This window comes from Labrus mixtus, chromosome 16, assembly GCF_963584025.1.
Source record: "Labrus mixtus chromosome 16, fLabMix1.1, whole genome shotgun sequence".
Lineage (NCBI taxonomy): Eukaryota > Metazoa > Chordata > Actinopteri > Labriformes > Labridae > Labrus > Labrus mixtus.
In genome coordinates, this window is record NC_083627.1 from 22,389,375 (window position 1) to 22,406,148 (window position 16,774).

Below are 16,774 nucleotides of genomic sequence, written 5' to 3' on the forward strand. Positions count from 1 at the left end.
TTAATAATACAAATAGGGCTGCATTCTATCAAGGTTTAATTGTTATTTTTACCCTTTTAATGTGTATGGTCGCTCAAAGACGAGCTTGAAATGGCACAAAGCAACATACATAATCTGTTTTTTTCACACATATCTCTTAACTGTATAACATGTTGCCATAATGGGTTTTTATCAGGTTGTCTGTGGACTTCTTGTACCAGTAAGAGGGTTTCCATTAACAGTAACATCTGCTATATTCTTAAATATTAGCCTCCCCTTTAAGAAAACAAAAATGCATTTCCCATGTTTCCATCCATGATCACATTTCTACAAATATGATCACATGTACAATGTTCCTAAACCACATTTCCCATGTGGACTGTATGGGTTTGACCATATTTAAACATGTTCAACATATTTCAATGTATAACATTTTTCCCATTTCTTTATATAAAAATGCATAACTGGACGGGAGAAAATATTTGCTGTTGGTCTGTAGATTTAAGATTTAAAGCTGAAATTACAGCGATAAGGTGTCTGATATTAATTTAAATTTGTTGTGACCATTCAGTGTTTTACATCTTTGGGTTGTAAATAATAAATCTTGGTCTATCATCAGAGGTCACTGTTGTTTCAAATATATAATTTAACTCGGCAGTGCCCTCTGGTGGCCAAATGACAATATTACATGCACAGAGAGCAGCCCATCTGTCCCCCCACTCAACTTGTGTAAAACATTGTAAATATCAATCTAAAATGTAAAAAAGGGTTCTTAATACTTTGACAATATCATTATTGTGATATTCATGAAACAGAATCCTGAATGTCCAATGACCATTTAGACATTAAGTTAAAATGTTTGTATCAATCTTTCTTTCAGCTGACTTCATTTAAAATACAGCTTATCTCAAAATGACTATATTATGTTGACAGATTGATTTCCTTTCAAGATTGAAATATGTTTTTTAATGACATTTTTTTGCCTGCAAACTTCAGAAGTAATCAAGAAAAACATGATATCATGTAAAACTCCATGACCAATGAGCAACTCTACATGCAGAGAAAGGTTGTGCAAACTGAAACCTTGTGGTGTGATTGTTCTATAAACTAATGTTTCAAAAGGCCAAGGATAAACTTTCAGCCTCAACTGAACCACCCAACCACATCTCTCTCTCTCCCCCCACAAAACTACAAACTTTGGTATTTGAACATTTATTGGCTTTATTTAGTACAGGAACAATAGTTGAGCCAAGACTCAAACAAGAGGCACATTAGAAAATAAAATCGAATCACAAAATAAAATCTAAAGGTTACCAACCTCAAATGATGTCAGAACACCTTCTTTCACGGAGGGAGTATCATTTTGGTCTGAATCCAGCACTGTTGAGACCTAAACAAACAAGACCAGCTGATTTCCCTGGTTGTTGTTAGATTGTTTTGTGTACTTTTATTCTGTCGAGAAGCTACAGTAGATTCCCCAGTGATCGCTGGTGTAGCGTCCACAGTCCAGCTTGTCCAGTCCTACCAGGGCCATGTGGTCAGGGGCCAGGCGAGGGACCCCGTCCTTGCTAGCAGGACGGAAGTAGATCCGATCAAAGCGACAGCGACTTATATAAGGAACAGTCTTGTTGCTGTTGGCTTTGGTGTCCCATGTGTAGCGGCAGTGCTCCTGCTTTCCGAGACGCTCCCACACGTCGCAGACCATCGAGGGCAGACCGACCTTCGCTACCTGAAACGCAGAGGGAAGTGTGGATATGCAGTTTGGTTGCAGGCGTTATAACGGATTGTTTTGTCACACAATAAGCAAGGACAAATGAATGACCTCAGTGTCCCTCAGGTTGGTGTCCCCTCCAAACAGGACTGTGACGTCGTCAGGCGCCTCTCTCATCCTCTGCATGACAACTCGCAGCTGTTTCATCCGCTCCTGCGCGTGGCCTTTACAGCTCTCAAAATGTGATGTCATCAGGCACAGCGTCTGGCCTTTGAAAGTTACCTGAATTCAAGAATCAAAAAGCAAATGGTTTAAAAAAAAACAAACTACAATAACAAGAACTCAAGCACACAACACGGAGTATTTGGAGAGTTTTTCTGAGCACAAACCTGAGCTACAAGCAGATTCCTCATCATCTGAGTGGTCGGGTAAGATACTATCTCGCTCTCGATTAATTTGACTCGTGACTTCTTTAGCATCATCCCAGTGAAGTAACCTTCTTCACCAGCTGGTCAGCACATGTGAAGAAGAGGAACAGTTTAAACCGCTGGACACAGTATATCCTATAATAAAGCTGTCGGACCTTTTTTTTTTTATTTGACAAAAACAAATTGCAGACATCATATTACTAAAAGCAGGTAAAGCAAAGGTGTTTCCATATCATTAACAACAGCTGTGTTCTATTCTTTTTCAAGCCTTGATAGTGTCACAGTGAGCCAGTATGAACCGTGCCCTGACACTGAAGCAGCTTTTATCATAGACTTAACCATTTACACGTGTGCTTTTCCAACTTTCAACAACAGTATTGAACATACCGTACCTTCAATGATTAGGTAGCTGACTGCCCGTTTCCTCAAATACTGGATGTAAGGAGGAATGAGCTCCTGAAGGAACACCACATCAGGAGTATATCTGCAAGAAGGGAAGGTTGACTTTTTAAATAATATTGGCCAGCAGCTGTAAACGTATATCAACAATTCAAAATTAAGAAAATGACATGGATGCCCCACAATAAAATATCAAGTGATGCCGGAGTGTATAAATACTAACTTACAAGACTAAGAAGGAGCAAAGGCCTCTGGCACGCTCTGCAAGGTTGTCTGTATCGAGTCCATCCACGTTCCAGGAGATCAGAGACAGCTTGTTCTCATCTTCTTCTGAGGGTTTCCGTGCAGAGGCTGGACTGTCTCCAGTTAAATCTACACTGGAAGTTTGTAAGAGATTGTTCACTTGGTGAAGACTTTTTACAGCTCATCAAACAACTTAAAGTTAATGTGTAACAAAACAGGGAAGAGAAGTAGCCCTACCATTCTGCTGGAGGTTTCGCCTCAGCCTTCTGCTTCTTTTTCTTGGGACTTGACTCGCTCTCTGGGAAATCTTCTTCAAATACTTTTTCCATGTCAGCCTCGAAGAATGAGTTCAGAGCTCTCTGAAAATCAAATATTTACACAGGTTTAGGTGAATTAGTCTCTGGGCCAACTGCCTGGAGATTGTCATGTCATCCACAACAGATTTTTTTGAGATTTTATTTATTAGCACTTTACTGAGTACACTCAGTTTACTGCACATTTCAAGTTTACTTTTTCTTTAAATTTTATTTTATTTACCATTTTGTTTTGTACCTTTTGCACTATTTTGAATTTATTACTGTAAATATTATTTATCTTATTTTATTTTATCTTATTTTGGTTGTATTGCACCGTGGGACGGAGACAAACGCAATTTCGATTCCACTGTATGTCTGACATATTTTGATAAAGTTGACTTTGACTTATAGCATCAGCAGCAGACTCAGTGAAATAAGCTGAAGAAGTTACCAGTTTAAACGCACATCTGCAATCAGGAATTCTGTACCTAGCACAAACAATAAGCTAGCTAGGTCCTGCACAGCTGAGAGGTGTGAGTGTCTATCCACTGTACCTCCATCTGCCACTCATTCTCAGCCAGGTAGCACTGAGCCACAGCGCTGTCGGTTCCTGATACTGCAGCAAACTCATCGCAGAGACGAGCTCTGTTTTCTTCCACATTAGAAACTGTCGGTCTGTCGGGGTCGGACGTAGAGGCCATCTTTTTCTAGCCACTATTTGTACTCATTGAACAAGACAAGTAGATGGAAAAGTAGAAATGATTTGTTTTCCTCGACAAGTTGTCTCCAGTGTAGCACCAAAAAGCTTCCGTGTGAACTCGCGAATTCCAACAAAGTACTTTACATGATTTAAAAAAAAGTATTTAAATCACACGGTTAGTATCTAATGGTTATACTTTATATTTTTCAACTGAGAAGCATGCTACTCTCGGTTCTACAAACTTTTCAGAAGCAAAATTAAAGCTAGCACATTACCTTTGAGTTTCCTCCGGACAGATATATGAACGCAACAGCTTCCGGTTCGAAGTAAACACAAGTTTGTTTGACATTGATCACATTCATTTGCGTTAAATATGGCTTCAATGCCTTTAAATTCGTTGAAGCAATTGGTGAAAGCAATGTTGGATACTCCGGGCTTTGACAGAGTACTTAGCAAGGTATATATACTCTTCGTTTAAGATTTATTTAGCATGAAACATATCTTAGCTCAGATAGCGCTTTTTTTAAAGCAACAGTAGCCTATATTTTGTAATCTCGCAAATATCTAATCGTTTCTTTTTACAGGTGAACATTTTGTCTGCAAGCCCAGGTAAGCTGGTGTGTGAAATGCGGGTAGAGGAGGAACACACTAACCGTGGAGGGACGCTGCACGGCGGGTTGACAGCCACCCTGGTCGACGTCATCTCCACGGTGGCGATCCTGAACACGGAGAGAGCTGCACCCGGAGTCAGCGTGGATATGAACATAACGTGAGTCTGTGAACTGTGAGAATATCAATACGATTTCTGTGTGTGTCTGTGTGTTTCTGAATATGCATGTTTTTGTGTGCCAGTTCAATTTACATCAAACGCCAAAAAAGGACTAAAGTATAAATAAATAAATAAATGAATGTTGGGAGAAATGCATACAATAATGTATAAATAAATAAATAATTAGATAATTAGATAATTAAATAAATATATAAATAAATATATAAATGCTGAAAACAATACATCAATGAATAAATAATAAATACACTTCGTTAATGAAAAAGGCTATTTATATATTTTTACATGTATTTATTCATTTATTAGTGTATTTCTACAGTTATATATGTATCAATACATACATTTCCACATTAATTGAGTTATTAATTTATTTCCGTATTTTTACATTTACACATCTATTTATTTCTGTGTCCAGGTCGTAAGAGGAAAAGTATATCTGTAAATTTGCTTCTGTCTGTTTTTCAAAATTGATCAATCCTACTTCAGTAATGTTAGGACGGCCCACTTAATTTACATATTTACTTTTCCTTGTACAACATGGACACAGAAATACATAAATAAATATATGAATATATTTATTTATATATTATTTTTTATATGAATTGTTGCATTTATATATATTTTTTTGGGTGGGGGGGGGGGGGGGGGGGGGGGGGGGGGGAGCGCCCCCCTAATATAATGGTAGGGGAAACACTGCAATTTTTGTCCCTCATATTGTAGTGTGTTTTCATTCATCATAGTGATGACATAGTGTTTACAGTTAATAGATTCAGTGGATTGATTGAAACTAAAGCAACCAAATTAGTTGATCAAACTCTAATACCTTTTCAATTAAATTTTTAAAAATGTTTTAATGTATCCTTTATTCAACCTGTCAAACTTTACATGTATATAACTTTTGTCACGCTTAAAGTGGTCATGAGTAAATACTGACTCACATCAAGAGGATGTTTTGTTGTAAAATGTCAATCTAACCTAAAACCTAGAAAGACCCCATACAAAAACTTTGAGGAAAAGATGTCAGCTTTCCTTAAAAATACTTAGAGATGATTTCAGGCTTAGCAATAAAATGTTGAATATAGTCATTCATGCTAAGCAATCCTTAGAATATATGTGGTGTCCGCTTGTGTTAAAATCATTAAAATTCACTTTTCTGTATTGCTTTTTTATTCTCACTGAGGAGATGTCTGTCACTGTCCTTGACCTTCAGTGTTAATCAGGTCGGCTTGAACATTAACTTCAGAAACGTCATATGACTGGAAACAACTGTCAATGTCTTACAGGTATATGAGCGCTGCCAAGATTGGAGAGGACGTACTGATCACTGCTCAGGTTCTGAAGCAAGGACGGACACTGGCGTTTGCATCTGTAGACCTCACCAACAAGGCCACTGGGAAGATCATAGCACAAGGAAGACACACCAAACACCTCGGCAGCAGCTAAACCGTCTGTGCCTTTCTGTGAATCACATATCATATCAATGTGTACTGTAATAACAGGAATTACCTGCCTGTAAATAGAAAAACTCCTGCTTCTGAACAAATCTGTCATCAGTGCTACGAGCCTCTTTGGTTGTTTAGTTCATGTTGACACGGTTACATATTTGTTGAGTTAAAGGGAAACTAACAGCAGTATTGTAAGTCAATCCTGATCTCATCACCATAACAGTGGTACTGTTTCACGCACATGTAATAAAAATAAATGGACAAGAGTAATGCTTTCAGAATTTGCACTGTATTGGGATATGCTCAGCAGTATTGATTTCAGAATCAACAGAAAAAAAACCTAGAAGTTACACGCCTTAAACCCTTTCAACTGAACACACTGAATCAACGAGGAGCAAAATCATAAGTACCTCATTATTGACAAAAAAACAAAACAAAACAAAAAAAGCCAGCAAAATCCAACTTTTATTCATGAGCATGGCTGCAACTTAATCTTCATTTTTTTTAGTAGGTCAAATTAAACAAAAATCAGTTAGCTTACAGCAACTTTGGTTAGGTCTGTTAAACATTAAGTATGTCACCCTTTCAGCGTCTCACCAACCCACATCCCAAATCAAACAAAACATAAAAACATCAGATTTCAGTAGCTTAACTGAACGGTGCATGACCAGTGACCGTAACCTCCAACATCTAGCCATGTCTCAACGTTATGCACAATGCCTTTCGAGTCACTCAAGATTTTAGCAATGGACTGCCTAGCATGTTTCAGAGGAAAGCAAATGACACCAAAAACATTTTTTTTTTTTAAAGTCCAGCCAAAAAAAACTAAGGCGGTTTATAAGAAGCCATACCTACACCATATGATTTGACAAATACTGTTCATCTTGTATTCTTTGCTTGTACAGGTGTTTAAATGCCTATTCACACCTGTCCTTGGTCAAAAGATTGTGTCAAGTTGTTCTAAAAACTCCACTGACATTACAAACAAGCTTTAACAATCCTCTCTTATGACAACAAGGATAAAAACATGTCCATCTGAGAACCACCGTGAAGACCTGTGTGTCGTTTGTTCCTGTTTTGATGCAACATAAAGAGTTCCTTCAATGACCGGTGCTGTTGACAGTGCGGCTCCAAGAGAACAACCAACCACTCAAAATCAATGTTCGTGCAGGTTCAAATAAACAAAAACGGATGAGTGAGTAGAAGGGGAATGATGAGGAGGAGGGGGGGGGGGGGGGGGGGGGGGGGTAAAAAAAAAAAAAAAAAAAAAAAGGGGGGGGGGGGGGGGGGGACCAATCCAAAAATGGTAAGGAAGAAAAGGAGGACATTGGAAGCGTGAGGGGGGAAAAAAACAAGGATGAGAACTGAATCAGCTGCAGGTCAGGGTGGGGAGAACGAGGAGGTAACAAAAAGGAGAAGAGATCCAAGCACAAGTTCAAATCTTTTAAAAGGAAACGGGTGAAGATGAGTACATCAATTTGCTTCTGAAGGCTTAGGCAGGAGGGAGGGGGGGAAGGGCTTTTCCCTATGCTGCTGGGTGGAGCAGGAAGCCCTAATCAGGCATGTATGGGCGGAGGTGATCCTCGATGTCTCCCACACCCCAGCAGGTCAGCTGGTCCTGGGGCAAGTACAGGCAGAGGCTGCACAACTTGAAAACTGTGGCCTTGGTTTTAGGAGTCTGAGAGAGAAGCGCATGGAGAATATTTCAGGTAAAGCGCGTTATGAGACATCTGGAGGTTTCAGTAATATCAGATTCAACATCATTGTAGAGTATTGGACTCACCTGTAAGTGCTGTCTATCCATGAAGAGAAATACAGACTGAGTTGGGTTGTTCATGACCATTCCAGCCTTGTCTTTACGACCCAAAGCATGCAAGCACTGCTTCTCATAGTCTCCATGATGAAATTCAAACTTGGCCTGTAAATCACAAGACACTTGAACTTAGAATGACACTAGTTAGATCTAGGCTTGTGCATACAGGCAAGGACTCTGTGATACCTGTAGGGAATCATTTTGACATGCAGGGCTAAGAGTATGAGAGATAATAAGGTCTCAGTATTGTTGCATTTTGCAGGAGGCTTATCAAACCAATCAAATTGTGCATAAGATAAAAAAAAAAGGGATTTGCTGATTTTCTTTGAATTAGATTACTGTAAACTCAAAACCTCTTAAGGGTTAAGGTCTGTCAAACGAGACATCAAAAGAGCCCTGTGGATACTTTCTAAGAATTAACGTTTATTTATTTATCAATTTAATCAATGGATTAATCTTCTGTAAACTGGCTCTTAAAATGTGTGAAATCGGTGCCACATCCTAACCTGAACAGGCCTAAAGGGTTCATCATCGGCCCCCTTCCATCTGGAGAAAAGCAGACACACAATCTTCTCAATGTCGTTGCGTGGCCAAAGGATGAAGTCCATCTCCTGTGTGCAGCCTATCACATCCTAAAATACGAGAAGGATGCACAACGTCAAATTTAGCCCTGGTATGGTCCTCTCATTTTCAAATGAAAGCAATCCGATCCTGAGATCTTGCACTGGCTTACCCTTCGCATTGACTGGTATCGGGGGGCGTGTAGTTGCACAACATCTTTTTGCAGGAGTTCTATTGAGCTCTCGAGTGAGTAGCTGGAGTCCCGCACACCTCGTAGGATGTTCTCTTCATAATTGTTGGTCATCACTGGCACCACCTCTGACACCTCAAAAAGTGCAGACTTCTTCTTCTGTAAGCACAAATACAGATCAAACAAGCAATTAGTTGATTTTTTTATATGGTCATTAGAAAAATACATTTAGAAGACTTGAAATAATGTCTGAGAGGAAAGTGTGGTTTGAGATGGTGTCATGAACTCTTCCACTTTACTGACAAACCTTTTCTTTGAAAACGAAGGCTATATAAATCTTGAAGTCAAACTGATCAGCCAAAGACTCCCTTTTCTTCCGAAGTTGAGCTCGAAGTCGATTTCTTGTCTGATTTCTTCGTGAAGTTGGGTCCCCCATGGTTAGATTTTGATGGTAGTGTCTTCCTTCTCGTGCAAAAATAGTTTTGGCTACACTCTCTACTTTTTGTGTTTATACGTCGGATAAAGGATGATGCTTAGCTACCCCTCGCGGAAACAACGCATCAAACAACTCTAGGCTAGATCTGTGAATTACCCACTAACTACCAACTGAAAAGGTCAACAAATCAGAGGACAAACTAAGTCATTTTCTTTTTTTTTGTAGCAGGGCAGTGTTGAAGAGGGGAATGATTAACAAACTAAGACTACATCTCCTTACAACTTGATCAGAAATCCATGTTTTTAAGACATGACTTAAGCCAATTGAGCTTTTTTTTCAACCTGCCATCGACAAGGGATTACAAGACATAAATGAAAGAGCAACTAAAAGTTGACTTTTTTGAGAATGTAACTTAACAAAAACGGCTGTTATTGTGAAAACCCATTTTTTCTGCTAGTGAAATTGAGAAGTACAGAGACTAGCAAGCAGACAAAATATTCTATTGTTTGGGTCGATTCAAAGTCCCCTCATCCATGGCTTGTTATGTGTTTTTGTTTCTCTGTAGACTGCGTTATGTGCGTGTTACAGACAGGTTGGGGATACAGACAGACATGGCAGGTAAATACAGATGCCAGGAGATATTGGCACATCGAGGACCACTGTGAAAGTACCTTGACATTTTCCTCAACTGTTTACTGCCACTCACTTGGCCCCACGGCCTGCGGCGCTGCAGCCACTGCTGGTCGTCATGATGTGGGCGTGGCGTATTTTTAGCACACTAGCTAAGGTGAGCTAGCAAGCTAATCTAAGGCATTCACTTCCAACACTAACTAGTAGTGAACCAGCGGGGTAGCTACATCTTATCTTCTGACTGATTGGCTTAATTTAGGCCTATGTGTGGTCGGCTAGCTAGCGTACAGTCATCTTTCCACGCGTTTACATGTTCTTGGGGGGGACTAACTAGCTGTTTTTGCCTATGCTCAGCATTTTAGCTCGACAACGACATCGACAAAAAAATCAGCAAGGGGGATCGATAGCCAACAATGACGAAATAAACGTTAGCTGAGCAGGATCGCCCCCTTTCCACGCCTTAAGTTTCGAGGTGTTTGTTTTCTTTCTCTTCTTTTCTTCAGTCGTCACAACCTCCGACTCGCCCTGCTGCATGCCATGTCAAGATAAATCGACAATCCAGCTGAAGTCCTCCGTTCTTTCAGTCGACATGTGGCGTGTTCTGTCTCCCGGTGGGCCCATATTTAACGGCGTGTCGTCCAACGTTTTTCCCGTCTGGTTTCTTTGTGTGGTTTTTCGGGACAGCTAATAATGGTACACACACACACACACAGCAGACTCGTCGAACCACAGCCTTCCTCAAAATGGCTGCGCCGTCAACTACAAAGATGTGACGCGTGTGGACATGTGACCGCACGAGGAGAAAAACAACATCACAAAAAAAAAAACCTTGCTCAGACAGATGCAGCGCGCAGAGCTGTCAATCAAATCTGCCACAACCCTTATATGGGCATAGCCCCACTCATCATTATTTACACTCGCGTATGAATACAACAGGTTTTAATATCATCCAGGTGACTTTACATGTGTTATTCTTTTCTAAATCAGCTGATAACTCAGAGTTTATGTCCCCTTTTCTCTAAAATAAACGTCTGTAACCACTCCATTACAGCTATGAACACTGTTAGAAACTATTACAAATAAATATTATTTAAAAATAAAGATCTCGGGTAACACGGTTAATAATGACTCATCAGGTGTTTAAAGTCAGTTTCCTCTGATGACTCGTTTGAGCAGTTTGACGGAGAGAGACTGAACAGACACTCACATACATGGTTAATTTTATACCGTTATGATGCCGATCTCTGTTCAGAAATGTCATATTTTAAATGTTTACATCACTGCTCATCAGATTTAGGCTCATACTTGCCGTTTTAAAGTATGGTTTTAATTTTTTAAGACTTTAAATCGGTAATGACCCCAACTTGTCCATTAACCACCATTCATTCAGATGGAATGATTTCACCCAGAAAGGGGCGGGGCCGGCATCGTTTTGGCAAAGTACCCGGATGGGTTGCTCTCATGAATAAAATCCGATGAATTATAAACCCCCCTCATGTGGGAGGACATGAGGTCACTAACTAATCAGATGTATCTCGTTTTTTGAACCAGGCTGTAAACATTGTTTTTTTTTAACCGTCTTTATTCACAAATTTAACATATACAAAAATGTTTATACAAACTCTTAAAGAAGATGAACATACAACAGCAAAATAACCAGGCTGTAAACATGTTAATTCCTGTGGTAAAAACGGGCTTTTTTTGGCTGTGGGTTTATGGCACTTCCGGTGCTTCTGCAGCCAGCCTCAAGCGGAACCTCGAGGAACTGCAGTTTTTTTTACTTCCGCATTGGCTTCATTTTTCGAGACCGGAGGTTGCCCCTTGGTCAAGATTTATTATATGAAATCATATTTACACATTCCCAGGTGGTTAAACAGGGGACAGATGTGATATTCATGTGGGTTCCAGCACATTCAGGCATAGCAGCAAATGAAAAGGTGGACAGGTTGGCAAAGGAAGCTGTAAAGAAAGAGAGGATTGATATTAACATAAATATTAAAATAATTTAAATAGCACTCTACATATCATTGGAAAACATTCATCCGGTCTTTGTGAGATATGCAATCTAGCAGAAACAGTTGAACATGTAGTTATTAAATGAAGAAAGTATATAATATGATGTCAGAAATGGAGAGAGAGGGACTCGTAAGAAGAGATTTCAAAAGTATTTTGGAGTGTGGGGAGAGAGGGAGAGGCCGAAGATGCTTGTTTAAATATCTCTTAAGAACAGGTTTATTGAGGAGGATTTAGGAATGTGAGTAATAATTAAATCCAGAAATTTAAATTAAATTAAATTGAAATTCAAAACAGAAATTGAGGAGGATTTAGGAATGTGAGCAATAATTAAATCCAGCAGATGGCAGTAATGCAACTTTTTGGATGCCAGCTGCCAATAAAATCCAAAGAAGAAGAAGAAGACACGTGACCGAGTGGGTGTATTTAAGCTCCTGGCGCGAGATTCACAGAGAATATTCAGTCAAATCAATCAGGTGTGTCCCGCGAACGGTAAGGTGGTTTAACTTTTACCATAGTTAGTCTTCACCGGGTATCCTCAGTTTATATCTGCCGTGGTCGTTGCTACTTAGGGTTCTAGGTGCGTGAAGTCTTTGTCGTGGTCGCTTGGTTTAGCTGAATGTTGACCTACTTACCAAGCGGAGCTGGCGACTCATTTAGGGTTGAATGACGCGGCATTTTGAGTAAAATACGATCAATTTAGCCGCGTGTTATTCATCTTTCATCATCATTACATTTTGTATCTATGTTTTCAATTCTCGTAAACAGCATTTATTCCCCCAAGTGTGCGTCATAGCCTTTATGCTCACGTTGTACGACAATGACGTCATGTTAATAATTTTCCCTACCAGGTTCTGTGAAGAAAATGAGTTTCGGTGCTAAGCTAAAACACAACCAGCAGAGGTCTAACGAGAATATCAAGGTGAGTATTTTCTTAAGAACTTAGAATAAATATTCAGTGTTGAGTTTCAATGAGTTAAGTACGTGAAACCAGCATCCGTCTTAAAAGCACTTTAGTTTGTGTTGATGAATTTATCAACCAGGTATGTTGACTTCAGTGAAGGTAAATTAACTCCTCTTTTCTGCATTGCCATTGTTCATCTTGGTCATACCTGTGCTGTTTCTATCACAATTGTTGTTCTGCTTGGAAGTAAGCTTCTCTTAGGGTAGCAATATTAAATGACTCTTTTTAATGAAAGCAGGCTAACATTTAAGTACTGAGTGTCAAAGTTCATTTTGACTGTATGCAAACTCTCTTTCCCTCAGAACAGCATCAATGTTCATTAAATAGACGTAATGACGCAACTCTATCCTGTTAAATTTAAACCAAAGTGATTTTTAAACCACTGTCCACCCAGTAGTTAAAGACAGTCTCCCCCACAGCTTAAACTCACCTTTCACCTTTCATGTAGGTATGAGACACACTAGCAGTCTTGCGGCGGCGCTGTGGCCAAACATTAACAAAGTAAACTGTTTGGCCGGTCTGTAATGAGCCTGGACGAGAAACTTTCCCACGACTGTTTAAGTAGCCAAGCCCTCCCCCTGTTCATACACCTGTGGTCCTGTTGCACATGGCAGCAATGTTGTTTACCCACTTCACCTATAACCCCTCCCATGGTAACAGTATAACTAAAGTAAAGTGATGCTAAGCCCTAATGATTAGACATCCAACGAGATCACAGGTCGTTGTAGTTTCCGTGTGAGCTCGAGGCTCATCTTGGAAGGTGTTAAACCCTCTTTACTTCTTATTCAGTAATTTTGTGTTCTCCTCAACTGAAAGTTCACTCTGTGCTTTTGTTTTGCAGAGCTTCTTCACACCTTCTCAGAAGGCAATGGGACCGCCCAGGCAATCTCTGCAGGTCCTCCAATTCTCCGCTGTCAACCAAGACTTGGGAAGGTCGGCTCAGGTATGCAGTAGCTTCTTGCTGGAAGTAATTTCATCTGACTATGATGTCTATTTAAAAAAAAAAAAAAGTTTCTTATTATAAACCATGGGAAGTATGGCATAACCTGACCAACTCAAAGGCTCAGAGTCTTATTGTTTCCAAACAAAGAGCACTGATGAGGTTTTTCTCTGTAGATGGGTAAAGTCAATCCAAAACGCAAACAGTGGAGTGCAGAACAAACGAGAGGCCCAAAGAGGGTGAAGGTTGAAGTCAAATCCACACAAACTGAAGAAACTCAGTGTTCAACTGATGGCATTTCCAATGAAGCGTATGAGCTTATGGTCAAAGGTAGGTGGAGATTTCATTAAATTGACCCCCAAAGTTACTTGGACTTTACATCCTAAATCAATGTTGTTGTTGTTGTAGAAACTCCACCTTCCACATACTGGAAAGAAGTAGCAGAGGAGCGGAGGAAAGCCTTGTACAATGTTCTACAGGAGAATGAGAAGGTGAGTTACTAATCACTGAGACGGCTAATGTTTAGCTGTAAATTGAGCCTTTCCCACGCTCCCACTGACTGAGTCAGCCTTAGCTGGCCTGAGCCCAGGTGGCAGTGAATTTAGAAGTAACATGAGGTGAAGCGTACCTAATACCAAATTAATGGCAAATCCTGTAATTATAAAACCTGTACATTTATATTTGAAGAGCTAAAGTTTCACCTTGCGGCCCACGAGAGTTCTGAATGATTCTTGGCTGCTTAAAGTTCACATTTTTTAAATGGTTTTGTTATTCTGCTTTCTTTGCCTTTTTTTAAAGCCTGCTGTCTTGTTTTTGTTTAATTCTTTTACCAGTTACACAAAGACATAGAGGCCAAAGATGAACAGATAACAAAGCTAAAGTGTGACAATGAAGAGCTGCAGGAGCTGGCACAACATGTCCAGTACATGGCTGATATGATTGAGGTAAACAATTTCCTGGGACATAAATATTGGGACTATTCAGACAGGGGACAACTGTACTTATCTTTACATGGATCAGTCTAGACTGCAGAAGGACCTGTGTACTTGTCACTAAGATTGAAATATTGTCATGTGTTTTTTTTTTTCCCCATTCTAGAGGCTGACTGGAAAGAGCCCTGATAATCTGGAGGAATTGAGGGATATTGCCCTTGATGCAGATGATGATGACGACGAGGATGAGCAGGAGGACAATGGGGACGTTGCAACTCAGAGCGAGGACGAAGACTCGGATTACAGCGACGAGGAGAGAGAAGATCCCTCAGACCATGAACAACTTGACCCCTCAGATCAGGATTGACTGAAACTGGTCGTGTGTGTATAACGGGACTTTGAACTGCGTGCATACGTTGGCACATTTGAACTGAAGTGTTCTCTACTGGCAAAACATGGCTATCTACTTGACTGACTTTTCAGAGACACGGGTACATTCTCTGAATTGATGCTGATTTTATTTTTTAAGGAAACTGATTGGAGCTGATTTTAGTTATTGTGGAAGTAAAAGATGTTCAAACTAAGATGGTGAGGGATTATTTTGGAGACACAGAAGAAGAAATGTTTCAGTAAAATCAATCAAGTTCCAGGGTCCTGGTGTTGTGCATGTGGTCCTTCAGTTACTGTAGCTGGGACTAATGCAATTGGTCATAGCCATTGTTAATCATTTAATATCCCTGCCTTGTGTATTATAATACAACAATGTGAGCCCTGAAACAGTTTTCCTGTCGGGTGTAACTGTCAAGTGTTTTGGTTTACAATGTGAACTTGTGCGTTTTATTGCACTGTACATAAAACATGTAAAATAAACCCTTTTTTAGATCTACATGTTGAAGCGGTGTCTGAAAGCAAACAACAAGGTGACTAAAATACACCTGATTGATGTTCCACTCTGCCTCACTTGGAATGATCTTGTTAAAAAGCCTGACACATTTGATTATCAGACATCCCCCCCCCCCCCTTTCATTTTCAAGTAGCAACATGTACCTGACACAACATTTAAAATGGGTCCTGCAGTCAAAGTTAAAAAAATATTGTTACGCTGTCACCCCCTCCTCCCTAGAGTCATGAGCACACACGTTGCTGTGACTAAGACAAAGCTTCAGTGTTTAGCCAGATTTGCGTCGGTCTTGAAACCTCTGCGTTCTGACCTTTCTCCATTTAAGAGACTCAAACATTTATCCTAGTGGATTCTGGTTGTGGTGCTTATTAGGTCAGGTAGAATAGGTTCTCAATCAGTTTGCTTGCCTGCTTTCACCTGTTGGTCTGGCATTTTCAAAAAACCATCTTGACGATGCCTGCGCTAGTCAGAACAAAAACAAACTTTCCCGCACCGGAATCCAAACTAAGTAGGACTGACGGCTGCGTAGTAGAAGCCAGCACTTCAACATTGCATCTATCTTTAATGTCTGACTTAGTAAGGCAATTTTATGATTTAATTTAGTAAATATTAGTGATGTGAAAAGCAGTTCTTTTCAGTGTACTGAATCAGTTCAGTAAAGTGATTCGTTCAAAAGATTTGTTCACTGAATCGTTCAGTACTTCTCCGCAGCTCTGTCTGTGAATCAGAATTTAATAAGCTGAAACACGGCCGAACGCTTAGTTCTGCTCGCGATCGTACTGAGAACAGCCGGTGGTGAATAATAAACCAATGAGCTGAGAATTTAGTTGGATAAAGCTACAGTTTGCAAACTGAAAGCTGCTAAAACAATCACATTAATTTTCCCCGACCGTTCCGTTCAGTACGTTCACTGAACGAGAGATCCGCCCTTCCTCTCAGTTCGTTCAGTGAACGTGATTCATGTCGGAGCTCTCGTTCAGTGAAGGAAGAGGAAGAGCGGAACTGAACGAGAGCTCACACACGAGAACGAGAGCACACACACACACACACACACACACACACACACACTGACTGTACTGACTGAGGAGAGGAGGGCGGGCTTTGAGTGACTCTTACGGTCTAGAGAGAGAGACACGAGACGGGAGAGAGGAGAGCGCAACTGAAGTTGAGAAATGAACGACTCTTTTCAGTAAGTGATTCAGTTCAGTTCGTTCACCCAGATGATTCGTTCGTTTTGAACGAATCCTTCACGAACTACACATCACTAGTAAATATACATATTGGACCTTTAAGCCTTCCCTCAAAGTGAAATGTATACCACTTATGTGAAGATCTTTGTCCCCCAAATGTAGAGTAAAAACAGTCCAAAGAATCTTTGGTGTTGAAAGACATTTGACACTTTCTGG

The 16,774-nt window shown here is 40.1% G+C and overlaps 4 protein-coding genes across 7 annotated transcripts; 2 read left to right on the plus strand and 2 right to left on the minus strand.

The window, feature by feature from the left end:
* Nucleotides 1-1,175: 1,175 nt before the first annotated feature.
* tdp2b (tyrosyl-DNA phosphodiesterase 2b) lies at nucleotides 1,176-4,514 on the minus strand. Of its 4 annotated transcripts, none has more exons than XM_061060349.1 (7): nucleotides 4,410-4,514; nucleotides 2,998-3,119; nucleotides 2,745-2,894; nucleotides 2,511-2,602; nucleotides 2,080-2,198; nucleotides 1,802-1,972; nucleotides 1,176-1,708 (listed from the first exon to the last, which is right to left on the minus strand). In XM_061060349.1, exons 2-7 carry the CDS (start codon nucleotides 3,087-3,089, stop codon nucleotides 1,427-1,429), a joined length of 906 nt encoding a protein of 301 aa, XP_060916332.1. In that variant the 5' UTR covers nucleotides 3,090-3,119; nucleotides 4,410-4,514; the 3' UTR covers nucleotides 1,176-1,426. The 4 variants fall into 4 exon arrangements, with proteins under 4 accessions (XP_060916332.1, XP_060916331.1, XP_060916330.1 ...); XM_061060348.1 differs by lacking the exon at nucleotides 4,410-4,514 and adding an exon at nucleotides 4,032-4,153; XM_061060347.1 differs by lacking the exon at nucleotides 4,410-4,514 and adding an exon at nucleotides 3,611-3,979.
* acot13 (acyl-CoA thioesterase 13) lies at nucleotides 4,076-7,217 on the plus strand. The gene is made up of 3 exons (XM_061060353.1): nucleotides 4,076-4,213; nucleotides 4,341-4,525; nucleotides 5,827-7,217. The coding sequence occupies exons 1-3, from the start codon at nucleotides 4,130-4,132 to the stop codon at nucleotides 5,984-5,986; spliced, it is 429 nt and encodes a 142-aa protein (XP_060916336.1). The 5' UTR covers nucleotides 4,076-4,129; the 3' UTR covers nucleotides 5,987-7,217.
* Nucleotides 6,441-10,379, minus strand: c16h6orf62 (chromosome 16 C6orf62 homolog). The gene is made up of 5 exons (XM_061060352.1): nucleotides 8,860-10,379; nucleotides 8,535-8,711; nucleotides 8,308-8,433; nucleotides 7,772-7,906; nucleotides 6,441-7,666 (listed from the first exon to the last, which is right to left on the minus strand). The coding sequence occupies exons 1-5, from the start codon at nucleotides 8,986-8,988 to the stop codon at nucleotides 7,541-7,543; spliced, it is 693 nt and encodes a 230-aa protein (XP_060916335.1). The 5' UTR covers nucleotides 8,989-10,379; the 3' UTR covers nucleotides 6,441-7,540.
* A 2,022-nt stretch (nucleotides 10,380-12,401) lies between these two features.
* gmnn (geminin DNA replication inhibitor) lies at nucleotides 12,402-15,342 on the plus strand. The gene is made up of 6 exons (XM_061060351.1): nucleotides 12,402-12,553; nucleotides 13,437-13,538; nucleotides 13,712-13,865; nucleotides 13,944-14,026; nucleotides 14,369-14,479; nucleotides 14,634-15,342. The coding sequence occupies exons 1-6, from the start codon at nucleotides 12,497-12,499 to the stop codon at nucleotides 14,832-14,834; spliced, it is 708 nt and encodes a 235-aa protein (XP_060916334.1). The 5' UTR covers nucleotides 12,402-12,496; the 3' UTR covers nucleotides 14,835-15,342.
* Nucleotides 15,343-16,774: the final 1,432 nt, after the last annotated feature.

Bases quoted from the DNA above. Each gene is read 5' to 3' on its own strand.
- tdp2b (XM_061060347.1), bottom strand. From the start codon at position 3,757: ATGGCCTCTACGTCCGACCCCGACAGACCGACAGTTTCTAATGTGGAA. The intron at 2,603-2,744 runs GTAAGTTAGTAT...CCCTTCTTGCAG, and splicing joins CTTTGCTCCTTCTTAGTCTT to ATATACTCCTGATGTGGTGT. The intron at 1,709-1,801 runs GTCATTCATTTG...TCTGCGTTTCAG, and splicing joins CCAACCTGAGGGACACTGAG to GTAGCGAAGGTCGGTCTGCC.
- gmnn (XM_061060351.1), top strand. From the start codon at position 12,497: ATGAGTTTCGGTGCTAAGCTAAAACACAACCAGCAGAGGTCTAACGAG. The intron at 12,554-13,436 runs GTGAGTATTTTC...TTTGTTTTGCAG, and splicing joins GGTCTAACGAGAATATCAAG to AGCTTCTTCACACCTTCTCA. The intron at 14,480-14,633 runs GTAAACAATTTC...TCCCCATTCTAG, and splicing joins ACATGGCTGATATGATTGAG to AGGCTGACTGGAAAGAGCCC.
- acot13 (XM_061060353.1), top strand. From the start codon at position 4,130: ATGGCTTCAATGCCTTTAAATTCGTTGAAGCAATTGGTGAAAGCAATG. The intron at 4,214-4,340 runs GTATATATACTC...TTCTTTTTACAG, and splicing joins TTGACAGAGTACTTAGCAAG to GTGAACATTTTGTCTGCAAG. The intron at 4,526-5,826 runs GTGAGTCTGTGA...AATGTCTTACAG, and splicing joins AGCGTGGATATGAACATAAC to GTATATGAGCGCTGCCAAGA.
- c16h6orf62 (XM_061060352.1), bottom strand. From the start codon at position 8,988: ATGGGGGACCCAACTTCACGAAGAAATCAGACAAGAAATCGACTTCGA. The intron at 8,712-8,859 runs GTTTGTCAGTAA...TTGTGCTTACAG, and splicing joins CCTTCGTTTTCAAAGAAAAG to AAGAAGAAGTCTGCACTTTT. The intron at 7,907-8,307 runs GTTAGGATGTGG...TGTGATTTACAG, and splicing joins AACCCTTTAGGCCTGTTCAG to GCCAAGTTTGAATTTCATCA.